Source organism: Coturnix japonica, chromosome 6, assembly GCF_054131305.1.
Source record: "Coturnix japonica strain WE chromosome 6, WE-NBRP24, whole genome shotgun sequence".
NCBI lineage: Eukaryota > Metazoa > Chordata > Aves > Galliformes > Phasianidae > Coturnix > Coturnix japonica.
The window spans coordinates 16,637,858-16,659,208 of record NC_140668.1 but is presented as its reverse complement, the minus strand read 5'-3'; the positions used below and the strand labels follow the sequence as shown (position 1 = coordinate 16,659,208).

The 21,351-nt window shown below is 41.8% G+C and overlaps 1 protein-coding gene across 1 annotated transcript; it reads right to left on the bottom strand.

The window, feature by feature from the left end:
* Positions 1 to 1,345: 1,345 nt before the first annotated feature.
* LOC146760374 (pre-mRNA cleavage complex 2 protein Pcf11-like) lies at positions 1,346 to 19,907 on the bottom strand. Its single transcript, XM_085551541.1, has 16 exons — positions 19,390 to 19,907; positions 16,062 to 16,187; positions 13,773 to 13,961; positions 13,164 to 13,355; positions 11,161 to 12,269; positions 10,700 to 10,889; positions 9,973 to 10,612; positions 8,167 to 9,479; positions 7,136 to 7,223; positions 6,335 to 6,457; positions 5,702 to 5,807; positions 5,221 to 5,404; positions 4,700 to 4,822; positions 4,109 to 4,201; positions 3,401 to 3,436; positions 1,346 to 2,786 (listed from the first exon to the last, which is right to left on the bottom strand). The coding sequence occupies exons 1-16, from the start codon at positions 19,576 to 19,578 to the stop codon at positions 2,577 to 2,579; spliced, it is 4,911 nt and encodes a 1,636-aa protein (XP_085407667.1). The 5' UTR covers positions 19,579 to 19,907; the 3' UTR covers positions 1,346 to 2,576.
* Between the last annotated feature and the right edge of the window lie 1,444 nt (positions 19,908 to 21,351).

Sequence of the window (21,351 nt, the reverse complement as noted above, 5' to 3'; positions counted from 1 at the left end):
GTGCATGAACCAACACCAGCTGCAACTCAGAACAGCTCATGTTGGAAGGGACCTCCTGGGGTCCATGTTTTTAAATAGAACTTAAGTACATGCAGCATTCTCGTGTTGTGTTTTCTAAACAAAGCATCACTAGGACCTGATTTTCCCCCAAGGGAGAGACTTCTCACGATGCCAGGTGAGGGTTACAGACTTCAGCACGGTGATGCAGGCTGACATCAGAAGCATATCTAGCCAACCAGACTGCTTGCCAGAGCACAAATGTGTTTAACACCACGTACCAGTGCAATGGGTTCAAGGTAATATTTACTGTTTTTTAATCCAGAACAATTTTGCCCTCTTTTTTCTTCCGGAAGGGGCAATGAACTACAGCTGTGTGCAGGTGGGTGCCAAGCTGCAGCCCCATGGCTCAGGCACCACGAGCACAGCTGGGACTGGAGTTTAATGAACAGCTGTTAACACAAACTCCCTACAAAACACAACTGGTTTTGAGAGCAAGTGATATTTTCCATAACTTCAGTGCACTTTGTTATCAAATGCTTGTTCCCTAGTTGCCCTGTAGAAAGAAGTAGATAAAAGAGTGAGTGTTACAATGGTACTTAACCAGAATTCACCCAAGAAATTACTCAGCCTGAGGGAGGGAGAAAGTGTTAGGTTTTCCCTACATCTCCATAACACACAAAAATAAGCCATTGTGGTGCTTTTTGGCAGCAGTTGAAGGGGATGAGGCACAAAACCACACAGTGGGCAAAGACCGAGGTCCTGAGCCCTGTGTGGGGTTATAACCCCATCCCGGCAGTGCCCGTGGGGGTTATGCCACCTTTCTCCGCGTGTTTGGCAAATATCGATTAGTCTGGGGTATTTTAGGTGGGCCCAATACGAAATATGAAGTTAACTAACGGGCAAAACAACTGAGGAGAGCCGGAAAGCGCGGGCACAGCCGCCCCGCGGGCGTCCCCCTCACGGCCGATGGGGGGAAGCGGGACAAGGAGCAGCACAGCCCGGCCCGGCTGTCAGGGGAGGACGTGGGGATAAGGCTGCGGGCGGAGCGGTCTCACTGGCCGGAATAGGGCTGGAGCCGCGTTCTCCTCTTCTTCCAGTCCTTCCCCCACACCGCAGCAGGGTTGCTATGGGCGCAGTCCTTGCAGGAGGAAAATGGCAGGCGGCCATGGCGGCTCAGGGGGACGGGCCCTGCCCCACAGTGATGCGGGAGGTTGCTGTGGCTCCTCTCAGAATCATGAAGGCCATGTCCCTCAGTGCCACAGCACTTCCCCAGCAGCCTGTGCCAATGCATCACTGCTTTTAGACCGGATTTTCCCTATATCAAATCTCTCACTGCAGCCTTACATAAAGGTGTGGGTTATTGCTTGAGGTCTGGTTGTCAAAGTTCACAGCTGATACTTACAACATGCACTGGGATGAATTTGGATTTTCTGAGTACCCGACCTTGCAAGAGCCATCTATCCTAAGACAGTGACATTTCCTCTGACTTTTAGATGAAATCCACCCCTGCCCCTGAAATCCACACCTGGCAAAATGCATTTTTATCCCAAGACAAATACCCTATGACTTATGCACACTTACACTTCCATGCATACATACCTATGCAGCTTACTGCCCATCCCACAAACACACCCAACCACACAAACCCACTACAGAAAGAAAGAGACTGACACAAACATATGCTTCAATTTTATTTATTACATTTAAGAAATATTAACATCTCAGGATATCTGGTTTATCACCTAAATTCAGTCATAAGCAACGAAAAAATTAAAAAAAAAAAAAATTAAAAAAAAAAACTTCAAATGAGCATTCTTAGATTCATACCTCCCCTGTAAAGAAAAGTTTGTCCAGCTGTATTAAACTCTTATGTGTGACTAATGGGAAAATTTATCATTGAAGATGTCTCAGCTACCAGGCATCCTGGTTTGTTAATGGTCTGTTGGCACTTGTGTTCACAACTGAGCAACTCTGGTTGCTTTGTTAAATTCTGGCATTTCTACCCAAAACAGTCTTATGGTTACTTGTTTTAACATCTGGATATGTAAAAGATTGTTCAAGTTAAGGTTAAGAAGAAATCTAGGATTTTATCTTGAGAAGTCCCAGCATTGCTTCCCTTGATCACCCGCTTATGAAATAACTGAAGGAAGTTGCTTGCTTTCACTTTTCTGAATCTGATTCAGCAACAGGTTTAAAACTGAGGTCTTTTTATTTCCATTTAAACTGAAAAAAGTACAGAAACGCTGTCTTTGTTTGATGGTGTGCATAAACATTACACTCCCCGTATATAGCAAAAATAGGTTTTATTTATAATTTACATTTCCACAAGTAAAAATTGTACATTTTTTACATGTACAATTTCATTCCATTAAATTTTCACGCATCTACAGAATTTTCACACAATGACACCTGAAACAGTGCAGGCAATAAGAAATTTAAATACAAAAATGTATTTATTAACCAAACAGTCGCTGAGGCCCTGCCTCAATTTGAGTGCTTTTATTTCCTATAAAAAGTATCTGCTTTCCAGAATTAACACAGGAGCTCTTCTGTAAAAAAAAAAATCAAACCTCATTCTAAACAGACTCATCTGGTTCTGTTTTAACATCTATAGAGGCAGGTGTGCTCTCTTCTGCACAGGCAGCAGGGGTGTCATCAGGTTCTTCTTTCACTTGAGGTGAGTCACAGGACTCATCCGTTTCCTGTTTAACAATGTTCAACATAATATTTAGGGGATCTTCTACAGGGGTCTTGCTGGGAGAGGGTGTGCAATCAAATGATGATGTCTATAAAACAAACATTCACACAGCATTAACACATTGTTCAAACAACCATTTTTTTTTACCTTCTTTTCCTTTCTGTCTCTTTCAAAGCGCAAACACGTGGGCAAGCAGAGCACTCAAAATCCAAACTTCCACTTATTACTTTCTACTTTATCTAATAATACAAAGTTACTATATCATAGCATTACTTTTCCATAATTACTATCAAACGGTATTATCCTCACAGCGATGAAATGCTTAATATGTTACTGTAAAATATTCCCAACTATTCCCCCCACTGTTAGCTCCCAACTCATAACAAATTTAACATATACTAACACTCATTTTCTCCGTTTCTTAAAATTCTTAAGATTACACATGCTAACAATAAAATCATAATGGCTTCACTTTAGTCTCACCTATATAACACGAAAGCTGTCATGGATACATCATAGCTAACTCTAACTATACATTACAAACTTGCCATTCCCAAGGCATTCCCTCTGATTCTTTGCCTAGGCACATGCAAGAGGAACTGATTCTGCAGACCTGCTCTATATAAAGACAGTGATCAAGCAAACAAACTGAAAGCAAAATAGTTTTAAAAAATATATATATGAAAGTAAAGGTTTTCTTACGTTTTGGTAATCTTCATAGCAGGATGGATGGAAAATCTGGAAAATAATTGTTAACCATTTAAATACATTAGGGATACAGTAAAAGCACCAGTCATAAACAGAACAAATCCAAATCACACTATTCCTCCAGGACAACAATGTGTAGAACAAGTATGGTGTCAAATGTGACTGGGAAGATATCTGGTGTATGCTTAGTTAGGAAAAGCCATCATATAAAAACCTTGTTTAGCACAGGGAAATAACTGGACCAAAACCAACACCCACACTCACAGGACATTCACAGAACAGAATGGGTGGAAGGGACATCTGGAGCCAAGCTGCCCAGCACCACATCCTTTGGCTTTTGAAGGCCTCCAAAGAGAAACAGGCTCCACCACTGGGCTCTTTCCAGCACGGTCTCTCTTGTAATGAGGGGCCCAGAAGTGGACCCAGTAATCCAGGCAGACTCAACAATGCTAAGTAGAGAAGATCACCTTCATTCATCCTTTAGCAACATATTACGAGGGAAGCCTATTGTGCCTGTACTAATGATCCCAGGACTTCAAGCATGTCCAAAGGTTGAGATATTTATACAACTAGAAGCAGGAAAACTAACAAGGGAGTCCTTCAGAAAAGATGGGTCACTGTGGTCTATTTCTGTAATTCTTCTCTTATGCTTTTGTTTTGCTTTTTAATATAAATGAGTGCCACGTAACAAGATTGGATTACCTTCTCATGCATTCTGATAGCATTCTTTAGATGCCACTCTTCCTCTTCCTCATCCCAGTACTGCTCAAACTGCTCCCGGCAGATTTCACACCTCTGAAAGTTATTGAAGTAACATGATAGATACATGGTGTTATTAAAGCCATTACTGAACATCAACATCAAGAACTTGGCTAGTAACAGTCACATATATATATACATTAAGATAACACGAAAACTACATTTTACCTCCACGCTTCCAAAATATCTTTAAGAAAATGTTAATAGAAATTATTTGAGTACAGTTGGTAGAATGAGCAACAACATTTGTCAATTGAAAAAGTTAAGTCTTGTCCCTTTAACAAGGAAGTCTCAGCAAGACACTCTGTAACAATCTAATGCTGTTTTACTGTCAATTAAGACAATCTGGTGCAGGGATTTAGTTTATTTCATGGCATCTTCCAAAACTCAACTCTGAGTTAGAGTGAGAACTGCACAAAGCATTAACACCCTTCACACTTCTCTGCAAAATAAACAGCGACCTCTGAGAACAAGGCACAAGACTTGAATCTACTTACAGACCATATGGGTTACAGCAGGAAAACTGGAACTCACCTCAACTGCTCCAGCTGGTCCAGCAAGCACACTCTGAAACTGCTTTTCTTTTGCAGCTTTTTCAAAGAACTGGCTTTTTGCACGCTCCTCTAGGTCGGCTATTTCTTCAAACTCAATCCAATCCTAAGGACAAGAATTCAATCACAATCACAAACAGCCAGAAATCATTAAAAAATACGTTTGGAAAAAAAAAAAAGAAGAAGAAAAATGGAATCCCTGAAGTAACAGATATAATCAGCCTTAGTTCGTTAAACTGAAACAGTCTTTGAAAGGCCATTATACTTCAACTTCCATTTCATTCTTAGTCCAACCAAAGCAGTACGGATAACTCCAAGCTGCTTATTGTTCACCACATAACAGCCTTTTCTTTTGGCAAGTATGTCTGATATATCAAGTAGTTTTCATACATCACTGATCACCAAACTCCAATGGTAATACAACTTCAATCTCAATCCCACTCCATGTATGTGAAACACCAAACCCAGCCCTAATTAACAAGGCCCAGGTCCTGCACTGCTCACCGTTACGCTGTAGTACCACCTTCTGTGTGTAATTTTTCGGCGAACGTCTTTTTTCGAACGGTTCTGGCGATAGTGCCAATCTAAATGGTCTGCATAAATGTCTGTCTTTGAAGTAGGAAATCTCATTCCACACGAGCAGCACTGAATTCCAGTGTATAGTCGATTTATAACACTATCATAACGCCTAGAAAAACAAAAAGAAGTTAACATTTCTTTGGAAAGAAATTGGAAGTTTCTCAGTAAGTTGTTTCAAGTGACCTCAGGAGTAGAAGAAAAGCATGATTGTCCTATAAGGTTAAAGCATTTGACAGTCAAAGCATTCATGTAAGTACATTAAAAAGCATTCAAATAAGCATGAACTACTCACAGTGAACACACTAGCATTGTTATATCACACCTACTCAATTGCCTTGGATTAACCGCCTAGATACCACCATGCCATTATTCCTAGTGCAGAGTAAGCTCATGCTGCAATACGCACTGACTGAGTTCTTCAACTTTAAAGTTCGTGAGGTCTGGGACATCGTGATCACCCTGGTCATCATCCTCCTCTTCAGCAGCTGGCTGCGCCGATGTTTCATTCGCTTCTTTAAAAGAAAGAATTTCATCAAAATTTCAGCTCATTTTCAGAACAAAATAAGGTGCACCTGGATATTATTTTTATTCAAATACTAATAAATATAATCTGACTACATTAACCTGAATGTGCATAAGAGCTGAGTCAGTCTCATAGCTTTAAAAAGCGTACAAAAAACAGTATACAACTCCAAATGGCAATTTAACATGACTCTACTTCATCTAAGCTTCTGGCACTAAAATTCAGTATTTAGAGAGAGACAAATATTTCAGACACTGACAGGAATCTGATTAGAATCACTGACAAGTTATTGAGGTGGGGCACCAAAAAAAAAAAAAAAAAAGAAACGGAGGCTCTAAATAGCTTAAAAGATACATTTAGAAAGTTAATAATTCACTTTATCACACGCACCAAATGGTTTCCCACAAAGATCCATTTAAGAAAAAAGAATGCAATAGTTCACATAGTTCTTACATTTCACTTTACACTTTAGCTACGCGTAAACTGGTGAGTCAGAATGTAATGAAAGCTACATACGTGCTGAAGTGGAATCCGTTTTTGACAGTTTGAGGATTCCTGTTGACAACAGTTTAGCAAACAATTCGTTGACATCGAGCTGACCAACGTGGTTATCAGGATATGAATGTGGAACTGCTCCTCCTAGGAGAGGGGAAATAAGATCACAACACTCAAGGAAACCAAAGGTTAGCATAAAAAAAAAAATAATCACCTCCATCAGCATTTCACAACACTCTTTTCCTTCTACCCCTTTTTACTTCCATTTTTAACTTCAATCTACTCATCCACTTCAGTTTGCCTCATACGCAGCCTTTGCCTCATTTCTGCCCCTACAACTTCCTTCCTAATGTGTTTTGAAATGCCATCTACCTGTTTTCTACTGAAATTCCCATGGAAAACGTAGTATTTTCTTGTTCTGTGCTTAAAGATCTCATGAGAATCTATCTACTTGTATCATTTACAACTTGATACAAGACTTTTATTACTAACAATTAATATAGTGGGAATGTGTATTCAGCCTGGCCAATTGAGGTGCCCTTCTGCTATGTGAAAAGCAATCCAAAAATTGGTTTCAGTGGTTCTGTTTTGTTTTAAAGTGTAACTACATACCAAAACCACGCAGTTAAAGCACTCACTGCTTGAGAGAAACCCCTGGAGAGATGACAGTACTCCTGAAACGCCACCTACTGCCATCTCACAGAGAAGGATGCCCTTTAGTGTACAAGGACCCACGGCACCATCACCGTACAGCACTAATTTTTGTGGTCATGAACAGAGAACAGTCCAAAGGACACAGAAGGAAGTTAACTATTACAGTACCTGCAGGGTTCTGAACAAAGCTTCCAGGATTTGGTAGATACTGTTGACCTTGGCCATAAGGTCCTGTCTGAGCAGACATGTGCGAAACCTGTAAAATTAAGCATTTAAGCAATCTTGGCAAGGCAATTTGTTTTTAATTATTCCATCATTAACCTCTACACACTTCTCAGTACAAACTTTTCTTCTACTTGCGCATCCTTCAAGCACATTTTCCACTTAAAGTATTTCAAAGCAATCCTTTTCACCAAAAAAAAAAGGGCTAATAGCAAAAGAAACTGGTAAACGTTCACCAAGATCACAATGAGGTTTTATCTAATAACTGAGATAGTACCCATGACATGAAATGCATCCTGAAAGATGGATTTTCAGCAAGCCAGCTGCAAGAAACTTCAGAAAGAAAATAAATTTTTACAGCACGCTTGTAGTATGTCCCCTACAACCTCCAATCTACTGGGAGAACAGACATTGTTTTCACTGATTTACAATTACTTTCTCCTTTAGAAGAGAGCGCTTCCAAGAAGCAAACGCAAGGACAACTGACACCATAAAGCCTGCCAGTGCCATGATCATTCTTCAGAAGCCATAGCTTAAAAGCCTGCATCTTTCTCAACTGCTCCCAAGTTATGGTTGTCTCCAAAAAGACTGCAATTATTTTGGTTCATTTTAATTCTAAACCTCTCAGAAAAAGTAATTACGTATATTCGCTTCAATAATCTCTCATGATTTGTAGGTAACATGCTTTGTGTAAGAGAAAACATCGCATTCTTCCTATTACTTAATTCATTTTCAAATAAAAGATACGGATGTCAGTGCAATATCCTCAGCTATAAAATGGTTGCAAAGAACTGGCTTTTAATTTCTAAAAACAAAGACTTAACAAATAGCAATGCCTGCCCCTTTTTCCTTGAATCATCCAGATACTACTTAAGGGTATTTTTAGTCTGCAAAAAAATGCTTTTAGAGGAAAAACTGCTAATTTTCTACACAAGAATACTTCTCTAAGTAAATTATTTACTAGAATCAGTTCTTACCTGATGACCTCCCATTGACATATTATTGAAGTTTCCGTATTGTGAACCTTGAAGTTTGTCATCAAAGTAATGTCCGGATGCTCTCAATGCAAAATTCTGTGCTCCTGGGCCAGCTGGCCCACTGAAATTTGGTCCTAGTGAACTGTCAAACATTTCAGGCCTTTGGAACTGCATTCCATGAGCTGGTCCGCTGTAGCCCTGTCTGGGATGGTCAACAAACGGACCACTTTGTCCATATGGCGACATCTCTAATCGTGAGGCAGGATGGATACCTATATTTTCAAAACGTGAACCATGAAGGCCAAGGGGCAGGTCAAATCTTGAGGCAGGCTGGTGAGGGCCATCAAATCTTTGAGGTATGGCTGCATCAAATCGTAGCTGTGCGGGCTGGCCAGGAGCCCTTTCAAATCTTGGGCCGGGCTGTCCATGAATTCCATAAAATCTTTGCAAAAGAGACAGTTGTCCAGGTTGACCATCAAAGCCAGCATGACAGCCATCAAATCTCGGACCGGTCCGTCCCATAGGACCATCAAATCTAAGTCCACCAACGCCCTGGTGCACTGGTCCATCAATCAACCTGGGCCCTACACCTGGCTGCCCATGTGGCCCCTCAAATCTGAGGCCGCTTCCAGGTTGACCATGGGGCCCCAATGGCTGTAAATGCGGACCCTCAAACCTGAGACCACCTTGACCATGAGGCCCCAAGGGCTGACCATGAGGTCCCTCAAACCTGAGACCACCTGAAGGCTGACCACGGGGTCCCTCAAACCTGAGACCAACTCCAGGTCCTTTGAATCTAGGACCACCAACAGGCTGGCCTGCAGGCCCCTCAAACCGCAATGGTCCAAGAGGTCCCTCAAGCCTCAAAGGACCTTCCCCACCAACCTGTCCGTGAGGTCCTTCAAACCTGAGAGCCCCTGCCAGCTGCCCTGGTGGCCCATCAAATCTTAGGGATCCAGCTCCCCCTGCTCCTGCCAGGGGCCCATCAAACTGAGAAGCACCTGCCCCCACCAAAGGGCCCTCAAATCTCAGAGCAGCTTGTCCAGTCGGTCCATCAATTCTAGAACTTGAACCAGCAGTAGGGCTATCGATAAAAGGACTTCCTTGTCCATCTGCCCCAACTCTTGCAGCAGATGGTCTAGATGAGCCATCAAATAAAGGTCTGTCTTCCATTAGTGCACTTATTCTCGGCTTTGCTTCTATGCCTCCAAATCTTGACCCTGGACTGTCAGGAAATGGTTCTTTATCTGGATCTTCGTATCTAGCTCTTTTGAAACGTTCATTGAATGGTGATCTTGGTTCATCTCGAACACCTGAAAGAGGAGAAAATAAAAGATAAGGCACTGTACAGAGAAGGACCTAGGTGTCCTGGTGGACAAAAGGTTGACCATGTATCAACAGTAGGCCCTTGTGGCCAACGAGACCAATGATAAACCTAGAGTGCGTTAAAAAGAGCACGGCCAGCAGGTCAAGGGAATAATAGATGAGGTCAGGCTCTTTTCAGCAGTGCTCAGCGACAAGATAAGGTGCAATGGGAACCAAACTGTAACATAGAAAGTTCCATAAAAACATAAAGAAAAAAGACAAAACACTTTACTCTGAGGGTTAAAGAGCACTGGAACGAACTGCCCAGAAAGGTTTTCCTTCTCCAGAGATAATCATAATCTGCCCAGACACTTTCCTACTCTAAGGTACTTGCTTTAGCACTGGGGCGTTGGACTATGTATCTCCTACAACTCAACAATAACTACTTGCAAAAAGATTGCAAATTATTTGAAATCTGTAAAATAAGGCAAAAATACATACCAGATTTCCCAAGCAGCTGTCTTTCTTCACGGTTATCAAACCTACAGACTGCATCACCATCGATCTTCTGGAACTCTGTTGTACCTTTTCCCTGCTGTCTGAGAGCATCTCTGAATTCATCTGATTCTCCCCAGTTGTCGTAAGGGTCGAAGTTTTTTGAACCTCTTCCTCCTTTACTAGCATTTTGTTCCTCAAGCCTTTGTCGACCCTCCAGAGGTGAAAGGTTATCAGCAAAGGGTCTGCTGGTGCCACTTACAGGAGAGTGCCATCTTGATCTTTCTCCAAAGGGTTCTTTTCTTTCAAACTGCACTCCACACTTTGCTTTCCCTTGCTCACAGTTCACAGAGAGCAATGCATCAGGTACATGATAATCCAAAATATCATCAGGATCCAAGAGATCAAGTCTTGACAATGAATGCTGAACTTGTGTCCTCTTCAGTTTAGTTTTATGCTCATAGTATGTTAACTCCGCATCCGACAGAAGAGGCTTGCTTTTCAAAGAGCCTTTTTCATCTGTAGGGCTATCCCACACATTACATCTGTGCTTTCCTTCCTGGTACTGGAACAGCTGTCGAATCTGATGAGCTACCACAAGGAACTCGTCTTGTGTTATTTCACCAGATGCTAAGCGGTCATTGGCCTGTAACATAAAGTTTGGATTTCTAAGAAGAAAAGCAAAGCACAACTATATCCAAGACACCTCTACAAATCAATCAATCAGTATTACCTTTTTAAGTAATTCTCTCTTGCTTGCAGACGTCAGTTCTTTGGGAATTTGCAAATTGGCATCCACACTTAACCGGTGTTGCTGTTTCGGTGCTCGGGGTGACAGAATTCCTTTAGCAGCAGGCCAGTTTTCTCGGTGTTGTTGGTGAGGGGATTTACCAACTGCTTGGTGTTCTTCATTCTGCTGAGAGCTGTGAATAGGAACACGTTTAAAACACAAGTTAGTTATTTATTCAGGATGTATTACATCTCTATCAGAACCGATCATGGTAAAACATCACTATCGATTTAGAAAGTATGCATAATTGCCATTTTTTACTACAAGCAAATTATGAATCTCAATCAAGAACTTCTGTCAGCATGGGCTGTCTGAATGTTTCCTCCCAAACCTAACTGTACTTCAGCCAAGAGCAGAATTTCCACTTACTTCAGAGAGAATTTGTTTGAAATATGGTAACTTACTATTTATTTTCCTCCCAACCGGGTTTCCACCTCTTGCCTGCTTTGGATCCCTGCCAATTCTCTGCATTCTCCTTTGGATCAGGAGAACCTTTTGTAGAATGCTGGCTTGCTGTTTCTTGGGGCCTGTCTTCTTGGCTTTTTTTCACCCTCCTTGGATCTCGCACCTCTTGTTTAACATTTCGCTTATTAGAATTTCTTTCATCTCTTGCCCCTTGTGAGGCTTCTTCAGCAGGAGACTGTTCAGCGCCAATCTGGCATATCTTTCCAATTTTAGGAGTTGAAGAAGTGGGAGATAAACTCCTGAGTCTTCTTTTGGGTGATCTCCTCTCTCTTTGTTTTGGAGAATGTGTAGATGGTGACCGTGACTTAGGAGAACGGGATCGTGACCGTTTTCTATTACTGGATCTCCCTTGTTTTCCACCCTGTTTTTCTGATTCTTCTGTAGTCACATCTTGTTTCTGGACAACACCATTAATTGTTTTATTCCTGCTGCCTACTGGTCTATGCTCAGATGTCTTATGCTCATCTTTTTCTTTTTTCTCTGTATTTCTCCTCTTTTCTTTCACCTCATCCCCTTTGCTCTCTGGCTTTTCTTGAAGATGTTTTTTCAGTCTTGGATCCCGTTTACTCATTTCAGATACTTTTGTGCTTTCAGATTCTTGGGTTTTAGTATCTTTAGTATTGGGAAGCTTGTTTTTCAAAGGAGATGGAGATTTAGACTTCGTTTCCAACTGATCAGGTTCTTTCTTTTGTGGTTTTTCACCTGCTTTCATTTTCTCTGGCTTTGTTGAGCTTTGTTTTTCAGACTGGGATGTTTTGCTCGCCTTGGTATCAGACTGACCAGATGCGCTTGGTGGAAATTCTTTCCTATGGGACTGATCTTTAGCATGAGAAGAATGTTGTGACATTCTATTAAGTCGAGGATCTCTATTTACTATTTTGACATCGTGAAGTGGAGGACTTGGGGATGGTTTGATCTTCTCAGACTGTAACGAAGCCTGAGTAGGCGTCTTAACGGCCATGTGAGGTGTCTGGGACACATGTGGCTTGGAAGGTGCTGGAACTGAAGGTATAGAAGATGATCCTTGCTGAACACTAAGAGAAACAGCCTGAAATAAGGTGACAAGAAAAAAAAATAGCATTAATCTGTGTGATACAACACCTGCACAGAGATGATCATGTTCTGTTTTGAAAACAAAGATGAAAATAGAAATGTTTTGAAGTAGTTATCAGACTAATCCATTTAACTGAAAATGACCCATTCATTCCTCATCGCAGCAATTAAAATAACATAGTACCAACACAAAAGGCGAAGATCAAGTACAAAGTCAATACTACAAGGTCAACGCAGCAAAAAAAATCAACGAAAGCACACCTCAATACAGCTTTAGTTTTTCTATACATTCCTCATTTCCAAGACAACTAAACCAACATGTTTATATATTTTCATTTCTACACTTCTACGATATTTCACTTTAGTATCATCAACTTTCAACACAAGATGACTTTCAATTATGAATGTAAAAACAAAACAGGTTTAACTGCCACCGCCTTCAGATTGTGACAGCCACCACCCTCAATGTCACCCTCAGATTGTGACATCAAACCAACCTGACGTAATGAAGACAGAAACTGCCTTGACATTTCCAACAATCAGGATTCCCCGTTCCTTATGGAAATACTCAATTTTCTAAGCACAAATGTATTCAAAAAAAGCCTTGTTTATGGTGAGCCACAAAAAGAGGTGGAAGACACATCACAGGTAGACATAATTTTCAAGATGAGAACAAAAGACCACAAACATTTTTAATCTGTTCTGAATGTAATCCTTAAGATTTTTATGTAACAATTACTGGTCTAGAGGACCAGATCAACTTGCACTACTCTAGTCCTAAAACAGCTCCTCTTGTCTAAACTTAACTGCAGTTACCAGTATAGACGCTAAGGTACGACCAAACAAAGTGAGACCAAACTATGGACCATTCACCAACTATCCTACTCACCAACTGTGCTTTAGTCTGTTCCAACTCCAGCTCTAACTTTTTTTGCTGAAGTTCTAACAACTGTTTTTGCTTCACAAGCAATTGCTGCCTTATCAGTTGCTCCTGTGTCAAATTCTTTTGTATTTCTGGAACAGCTGGAGGAGTAGAGGCACCAGAAGTGACAGCAGAGGTAGATGCAGTAGATTCCTCTGGCTAAAAAATAGAACATAAGGTTACATTCAACATCTTAATGGATCCAGCTAACTCCATCTCTCTTAACTGCTAGTGTGATACAAAACTGGGACTTAGCTTGCACAAGTTAATGACTGCATTTTTTATGCAAAATACAAACAAAACAATTTCTGCTCCTCTAGGAATTGCCTACTGTCATAGGATTAACTGTGCCACCATGACAGAATATGGCATTTAACATAAATGTTTGGAAATCTAGAATTCAAGTTATAAATACTTACAATAAGCCCCTTAAATACTGAGTCCATAAATTCCTCTTGCCTGTCTCCAGAGATCAGATGCTTTATTCTTATCACACTACGTTTGTCAAAAGCAGCATACAAACAACAAAAACAACACGTACTGCCATCTGTTCATACAGTAGGTATAGAGACTTACCGATTTATTTAAAAACTTAGGATTCACATGGATGCTAGAAGTATTCACATTTAGGGGCAGAGGTTTAATTGGCCAAGCAGGATCTAATGAGTTGACTCTGACGTCAAGTGCATACAGTTTCTTCAAAGGAAAAATATCGTCCCATGTGGAGCGTAATTTAAATAAACTTTTCCTAGTATTTGCATCCACCTAAAACAATAAAACAATTCTATGGCTTGTTAAGTTAATATAAAACAACCTATACTTTTCTGTAGAACTTAAGATCTCATATGCTTTATATTCTTACCAAAGTTATCATTTTAACACAACGAACTGGCTACAAAGAACTTGTAAGTGGTGTAGATTGATACATCTACACCAACAGAATCGGTAACAGAAGTTCAAATGCGGACATGTGAAGGTTTAATTGTGTATTACCGTTCTCTGAGAATTTTCTTTCAGCTTTTCCATTACCAAAATTCTCATTTTACTTGGCCAATTTCTGTCAAAAAAAATACAGCGACAAAAATATCCAAAGAAAATGCCTCTGAAACAATACAGTAACTCAAATGTTCGTGCTGAGCGGCACACAGCAACAACAACCAAATCAGAGAACAACAAACTTTCTGAACAGAGAAAGTGTTTTGTTGAGCTGTTTAATCACTGAAGGTTTTTTTCCCCCTAATAAATCCCCCTAATAAATCCAACAAAAGGTGTATGAGTCAAAACGAACTCAAGTACATTTCAGTTCAACTGCAAAATCAGACCCATAAATCAAGCACTAATAGTGCTACAACCCATTTTCTCTTTGCAATCAGATGTAGCAATTAAGCTCAAAACTCACATTAAAGAAAAAATTCAATTAATCTCATAACTCAAGTAGTTAATTTAAACAAATGGAAAACATCTGCTGACAAAACACATGCTGCTGCTAACTCAACCATTACACATTGACCCTTTTTTTTTGGCTTTTCAACCTTTTTCAGGCTACAGTTTTATTTTAGTTGTCACATTAAGACACGTTGTCCAGAAAGTTCAGAAGTTCTTTGAAAAAGAGGGCAGGAACTTCAATAAAAGTAACTCATACTTAGCTAGTATGGGTGGGAGGTGCCTCTACACAACTTTCAGTGTGAGGGTATCAAGTTCACCGCTGCCATGACTGAGCCAGTTTCTGACATCGCTAAGTGTTTAAAGATACCTTCAGTGATCATTTACTGATAAAACAGAATCTCTAGCAATGTCAGGGTGAGAATTTCATCTTGCGATATCATGAGTTATCTAAAGTGACTGACACTTTACATATTGAATATCAATTTAATAGTTCTAGTTAGCTTATTGGACAGTTAACTACAAAACTCAGCAAATGAATTACCCAGAGCTTCAGCTGCAAGTTTAAATGCAACTATGTGAAAGAACACAAACCAATATTGGAAAAATAAGTAAATGCCTGCCTATCTACTCTATACAAAGGAGTTCAATATCTCTGAGCTCACTATTACAATCTACCCCTTATTTAGTCACTCATTGTACACCTGAAAAACAGATATAAAACATTCTGGGATCACAGATCCTCGCTGCTATGCAATAACAAATACACCAAAGCTCCACTTATCTCATTCAGATGCAGTGCCACTTTGTTATGTTAGGGCATACAGGAAACCACAGAAATTAACCATTAATTCAACTTAAACCCATTCAAGTCCAGTCTTTCAAAAGCCGGACTTGGATTTGCCATTCTCATTGAGGAATAAGCACAATTACTTCACTGGGTTTAAAGACTTAGGAAAAAAAAAAAGTGAATACATTTGGCGGCAATTTTCAACACTGAATGAAATTAAAATGGGTATCTTTAATGTAACAAAGCAATAATATACTCTCACAACCTCCCCCCCTCGCCCATCATGTTTTTTAATCACAGACCACTTGAAGAATATCAGCTGCTAGTGGTATTTGTTGCAATTTAAGCACCCATTTTTCACATCAAAAATTAAGTGAATCAGACAAATCTAACTCAGAGAGCTCAGAAAACCTCTAAGAAACTGATTTTCAATATATTCCTGACACAAAGACTAGGTACTTCCTTAAAAAATAAATCAGCAATTCATAATTAACTGTTCTACTAACTTAACTTACAGGCTTGACAACAGCAGGAATGCCCTTCCACATTATAGATACAGTATTTGCCATTCATAAAAAGCAATTAGTTCTTCTGGTTCGGTACCCAAGAAAACCCAAAGCTGAGAGCATGTATTTATTTTACCAGGAACAACTTTGCTTAAATACAGAACTTTTCTGAAAGTGTAAATATACCTTTTCAAATACACAAATAAATGTTGCAACTAGGTTTTTAGTAAATGCAGTAAGATACTCTCTTCCAACTTTCTTGACAATGGAATCCATAAGGTACATAACAGGAAGCTTCTCTGACGCAGGAGCCTGGAGTAAGAAGAAGAAACTGAGAAGTTTAGTACAACAAAGACATACATTAAACTATATATAAAGGGATTACCAATCCCAGAAATACAGACCTCTCTTTTGGGTTGCCACTATCAACACCAAGGGATTTGCTTGGGATTTTGGTTTTGGTTTATACAAAAACTTAAAAACTTAAATCTGGAAAATCAATACTCAGTTCAAAGTATAACGCGGTGGGTCTACCACAGAGAAAAGGAACAACTTGGGTTAATCCTGTTTGTCTCAAAGCTTTGGGGTGAAAAAAGGGGGGGAAAAAAAAAAAGAAAAAAGAAGCCCACAAGACAGTATTACTGCTAGTGTACTGAGTGCAGCCTTTCAAAACCCACTGGAGAAAGTAACTTGAAATGAGCAGGAAGCCATCGCTAGCACTTCAAGGAACTTCTAAAAAATAGTTTATCACTTGGACCTCCCGAATGCTGCTTTTCTCCATCTCACAGAACACAAATCAGACTTCCTCTGAACAGCCCGAGTTAGAGAACTTCGGTAGTAGCAGATTATACGTTGAACATCACAGTCCTTTCACAAGCCACACGCAGAAAAGGTCACAACTATATCACTGTAATCCAAGGGAACGGAGCAAGCAGTCCCAGTCTCTGATGGCACTTCATGTGTTTGGGAGTAGTTAGAAGTAATCACACAGAAATTAAGGAAGCCTACTTCAAAACGTGACAGCATTAGTTTAGCAGTGCCCTCCTTCCAACATCAGCTACTCAGGTGGCACAGTCTAAGAACCGTGACTTCAAAAGAGTTGGGTTATTTAAGTCTTCATTTTTTGGTAATGTTTATTATGTTCTCTAGCCCACGTTCCAATAACCACACAAATGGAATCCCAGATTTGAACCTCTTGTTTTCAGGTGATCTAGACAGTACCCCCTAAGCAAAGAAAGAGACCCACACAGAGCTAAACCAACAGCAGGGAGGCTCCGCATACCACCAGAACACACAGAATGCTAACGCTGAGCTCATCACCACAGAATTCCCACTCTTCTTTCAAATAACGTATGAAAGCTATTGTTGGAAATGTGTGGCTTTGGTTTTTTTTTATTAGTTTCCTAAAAGATAACTTAAAAAAAAAAAAAAAACAACTGAAAATCAAACCATAATCAAACCTCGAGTCACAAACTTGCAAAGAAAAAAAAGATTTTAAAAACCAACTTTGTACACAAAATGGGTCTCAGAAACAAACTCTGCACTATACAATGATAAATAAAAAGACAAATACATATTTCACACTTTTTATTTACATATTTTTTTATCATAGCAGTCACACATTTCAGAGCCATTAATTCAGTCGTAAAGCAGAGCACTCCAGTTTTACACTAAACAAAACTGTCTCCAGGCAACACTTTTTAAAAGTGGCTTAAGCAAAGGAGAGCACTTTCCCCCCAAAAAAACAACTAAGAAAACTTGCCTTGAATAAACCACAGTCACAAATAGTAACTAAGGCAAAACTAACCATTGATACAAGATTAAAGACAGCTTTCAAAAGAAGGAGGAAAAAAAAATTAAAAACACACTTCAGGGCAGGCTCTAAAACACCCAGAAATGAAGAAATTTGACAGCATTGATATTTATCACATGTTATATACATCCACCACTGCCCTTTAGGAGATATAATGGTGAGATCTATTCGATTATGACGTCACCTCCCCAAGGAATGGCAAAACTTGGTCACTGGTACCATTTAAAACTAGACTGGAAGAGGTCTGTGGAACGCTAAAGAGCCATCCTGCATTGGTAGAAAGACAGATTAAATAATGTAAGAGATCTTTCCCTCCCCAGCATTAAGACAATACAATTCTCACCATTATAAACAGCGATTTAAAGCCAAAGGGGGGAAAAAAAGGCCTATATTAGAGGGAGCCTGGTATTAGAGGGAGCAAGGGAGACAATGGGGAAGGGGTGACTGGCAAGAACACACGGTGGATTGAAGAAATAACCCTTTTCTTACAGAAAGCTGCAATAGAAAGGTAAAGTAACCCCCTACCCCACCCCCATCCGTGTTCTGAGGCTGACTGATGTCAGCAACTGCCTGGGTTGGGCTCAGAGGGAGCCTCCTCTTTCCCTTCCTTTTCTATCACAAGGCTTTCAGACGCCATGTTAGGATCCTACAGGCTTTTCTACACAGTCGGGGAGAATTTCTTCTTCCCATCCTCACCAAATCAACCTCGCTAACCAAGACAGGTGAAGATAACACAGCACTCGCTTTACTTAGGGCAAACAGCCACCTGCAAGCCAAACGGGTTACCCCAAGCCCACATCGCTTTCTCTAAGCAGAAAACACAAGAATCACCCGACCAGCAACACACACACTTCCCTACTAAGAGCAGATGATCGCCTTTCACCTCAAAACTTCCCTGCAAGATCAGCCCCCCACCCTTACTCCTCCAGTTAATATCTCACTGGGAAAATAACCTTATCTTTCAAACTACAAACGATACTTTAAAATAAATCATTATACTTAGCCTTTCTAAAGCGGACGATTTCCGTGCTATAAACTCAACCTTATTTATATTCCTTCACGCTACCTGGATATAAATTGGGGGGGGGGGGGTGGACGACAAGAAACCTGCACAAGGTCAGGCTCTCACTAACGAGACTTATAAAATCGTTATCTACGTTAGAAATCGCTAAATTCAACGGTTTTGACACCAGTTTAAAGGGGAAAACTCAGTTCCAAGGGCGAGGCTCTGCCCAGTCACGGCCAGGCCGCCATGTTGCATCTGCTACCGAACCCAAGGGACCCCAACCCGTCCGGGTGCCCTCGGGTCCCCTGTTCCCTACGGGGTGTGGGAATAAGGGGCAGCCCTCAGCCTGGCCAGGAAGGGAGGGGTAAAAGGCCGCTTAGGGGAGGGCCATGCTCCCTGCCGAGCCACGCTGTCCTCCGCTTGCTCCCAACAGCGACCCCCAGGCCTGCTGCCCCCACCCCCCCTCCCTCAGCTCTCCCTGCTCCCCCCATTGCCATCTCTGACCCTGGGAGCACCTCACTTGAGGCCCCGAGCCCTGCTCCCCTTCCCTCCCCCTCCCAGCCTCGGCCCCGCTGCCTCCCTCTCTCGGGCCCTCCTTCTCTCCCTGCCTCCTCCGTCCCTCAGCCCTTTCTCCTGACCCCGGCCGGTCCCCCCAGCAGTATAGGTAGGAGTAGTAGGCAGTTGAATATAAAAACCTTGGCGATTTGCGCCTCGATCAGGGAGACGATGTCCTTGGCGAAGGGCACGTTCTCCTTGGCCAGGATGGTCAGCATGTTGATGTGAGGTTTGCTGTTGAACGTCAGGTCCTCCAACGATGACTGGTAATCGCGGCACACATCCTCCCGGGCCTCGCTGCTACCAGTGCTGCTCTCCGGGGCCGACATGTTCCTCCAACCGGGGCCCGCACCAGGACTCGACCCACCGACCGACGGCCCCCTCTCTGCGATTCCCCTGCCGCCTCCGCCACCGAGCGACGCTTCCCCCCCTCCGCTGCCGCTGGGTTCCTCTACCGCATCCTCCGAGCTGCGTCTCCGCTGCTTAATGACGCTGCTAATGCTGTCCGGATCGCCAATGCGCTTCCGACCGCCGCCGGCTCAAGTCTCAACGCTCACAAAATGGCGGCGGCGACTACGGCTCGCGAACCGCTTCCTCCAACCGTTGCGTCATGTGAAATTGGGCTGAGGGAAAAAAGGGGCCGGCAGCTTGGAATGCCCCTTTTGTTCGCTCAGCGCGTCCCCATTGGGTGATGCTCAACCGCTCCGCATGCGATTGGCTCGACCTGAAGAACATGAATGTGATTCGCTGGACCATCTCAATCTACAGATGATTGGTTGCTATGGCCAAAAACCCGCCCTCACCTCTGCGTTCAGACTTACGATTGGTTGTTTTTCCCCACTCCCCTCCTCTAACTCCCCGGGCCAATCCCTCCCGCCTTCCCCTTCAGCCCTCAGTTCTGATTGGTGCTCCGCTGCGATCCTGCCTTTCCTCCTCACCCTCCACAGAGTCACACAGAATCAGTCACAGAATGACCCAGGTTGGAAGGGACCTCAAGGATCATGTAGTTCCAACCCCCTGCCTAGCAGGGCCACCAAACATAAACCTTTACTAGATCAAACATACACATTTACTAGATCAAACATAGATCTTTACTAGAACAGGTTCGCTATTGGCCAGCCGTTGTTGTGGTAACGCGGCTTTCCGTAGTCGTAGTAACAAAGCCTGCTCGTGATATTCTCCCAAAGATAATAATAAAGCTTGTGGAAATAAACTCGGTGGCGAAGTGTTTTCTCCACAGCCCTTCCAAAATGCTGCTCCTTTATGAGGAAACGAAACTGAACTTGATGCCTCTATGAGACAGGCAGGGCAGCCAGGTCTGATAGATAGATAGAAATACTATCATAGAATCACCAAGGTTGGAAAAGACCTAAAGCATCATCCAGTCCATCCACCTACCACCAGTATTTGCCCACTAAACCGTGGTAAGAAGCCATTCAAGAATTAAGTACTTTCCCAAACATCTAAGGTTGCAGATACTACCAGAGTCAAACACCGTAGGTTTTCAAACATCAGTTTAATTACATGTAGATTACCTCACTGTACTGTAGGTTTTCGAACATCAGTTTAATTACATGTAGATCACCTCACTGTACATGAGCTCAAGTCCTTTGTTCTCCAGCCCAGATTCACTTAAGGAAGCAGATGGTGTTTCTCTGTGGTTCACAGAATCACAGAATTATCAAGGCTGGAAAAGACATGGAAGATCATCCAGTCCAACCATCACCGATACTTCCTGGCTAAATCATATTCCTCAACACCACATCCAAGCATTTCTTGAACACTCCCATGGTCGGTGACTCTACCACCTCCCTGGGCAGTGAATTCCAATGCCTGACTACCCTTTCCGAGTAGTAAAATTTCCTCCCAAAGGAGGAAATACTGTTTTCCCCAAAGGGGAAAAGGAGCCCTGCAAGGGGAAAAGGAGCCCTGCAAGGGGAAAAGAGCAAGGAAAAGCAGCCCTGAAAGAGAAAAGCATTACAGAATTGGAAAAGGAGCCCTGCAAGGGGAAAAGGAGCCCTGCAATGGGAAAAGAGCAAGGAAAAGCAGCCCTGAAAGAGAAAAGCATTACAGAATTGGAAAAGGAGCCCTGCAAGGGGGAA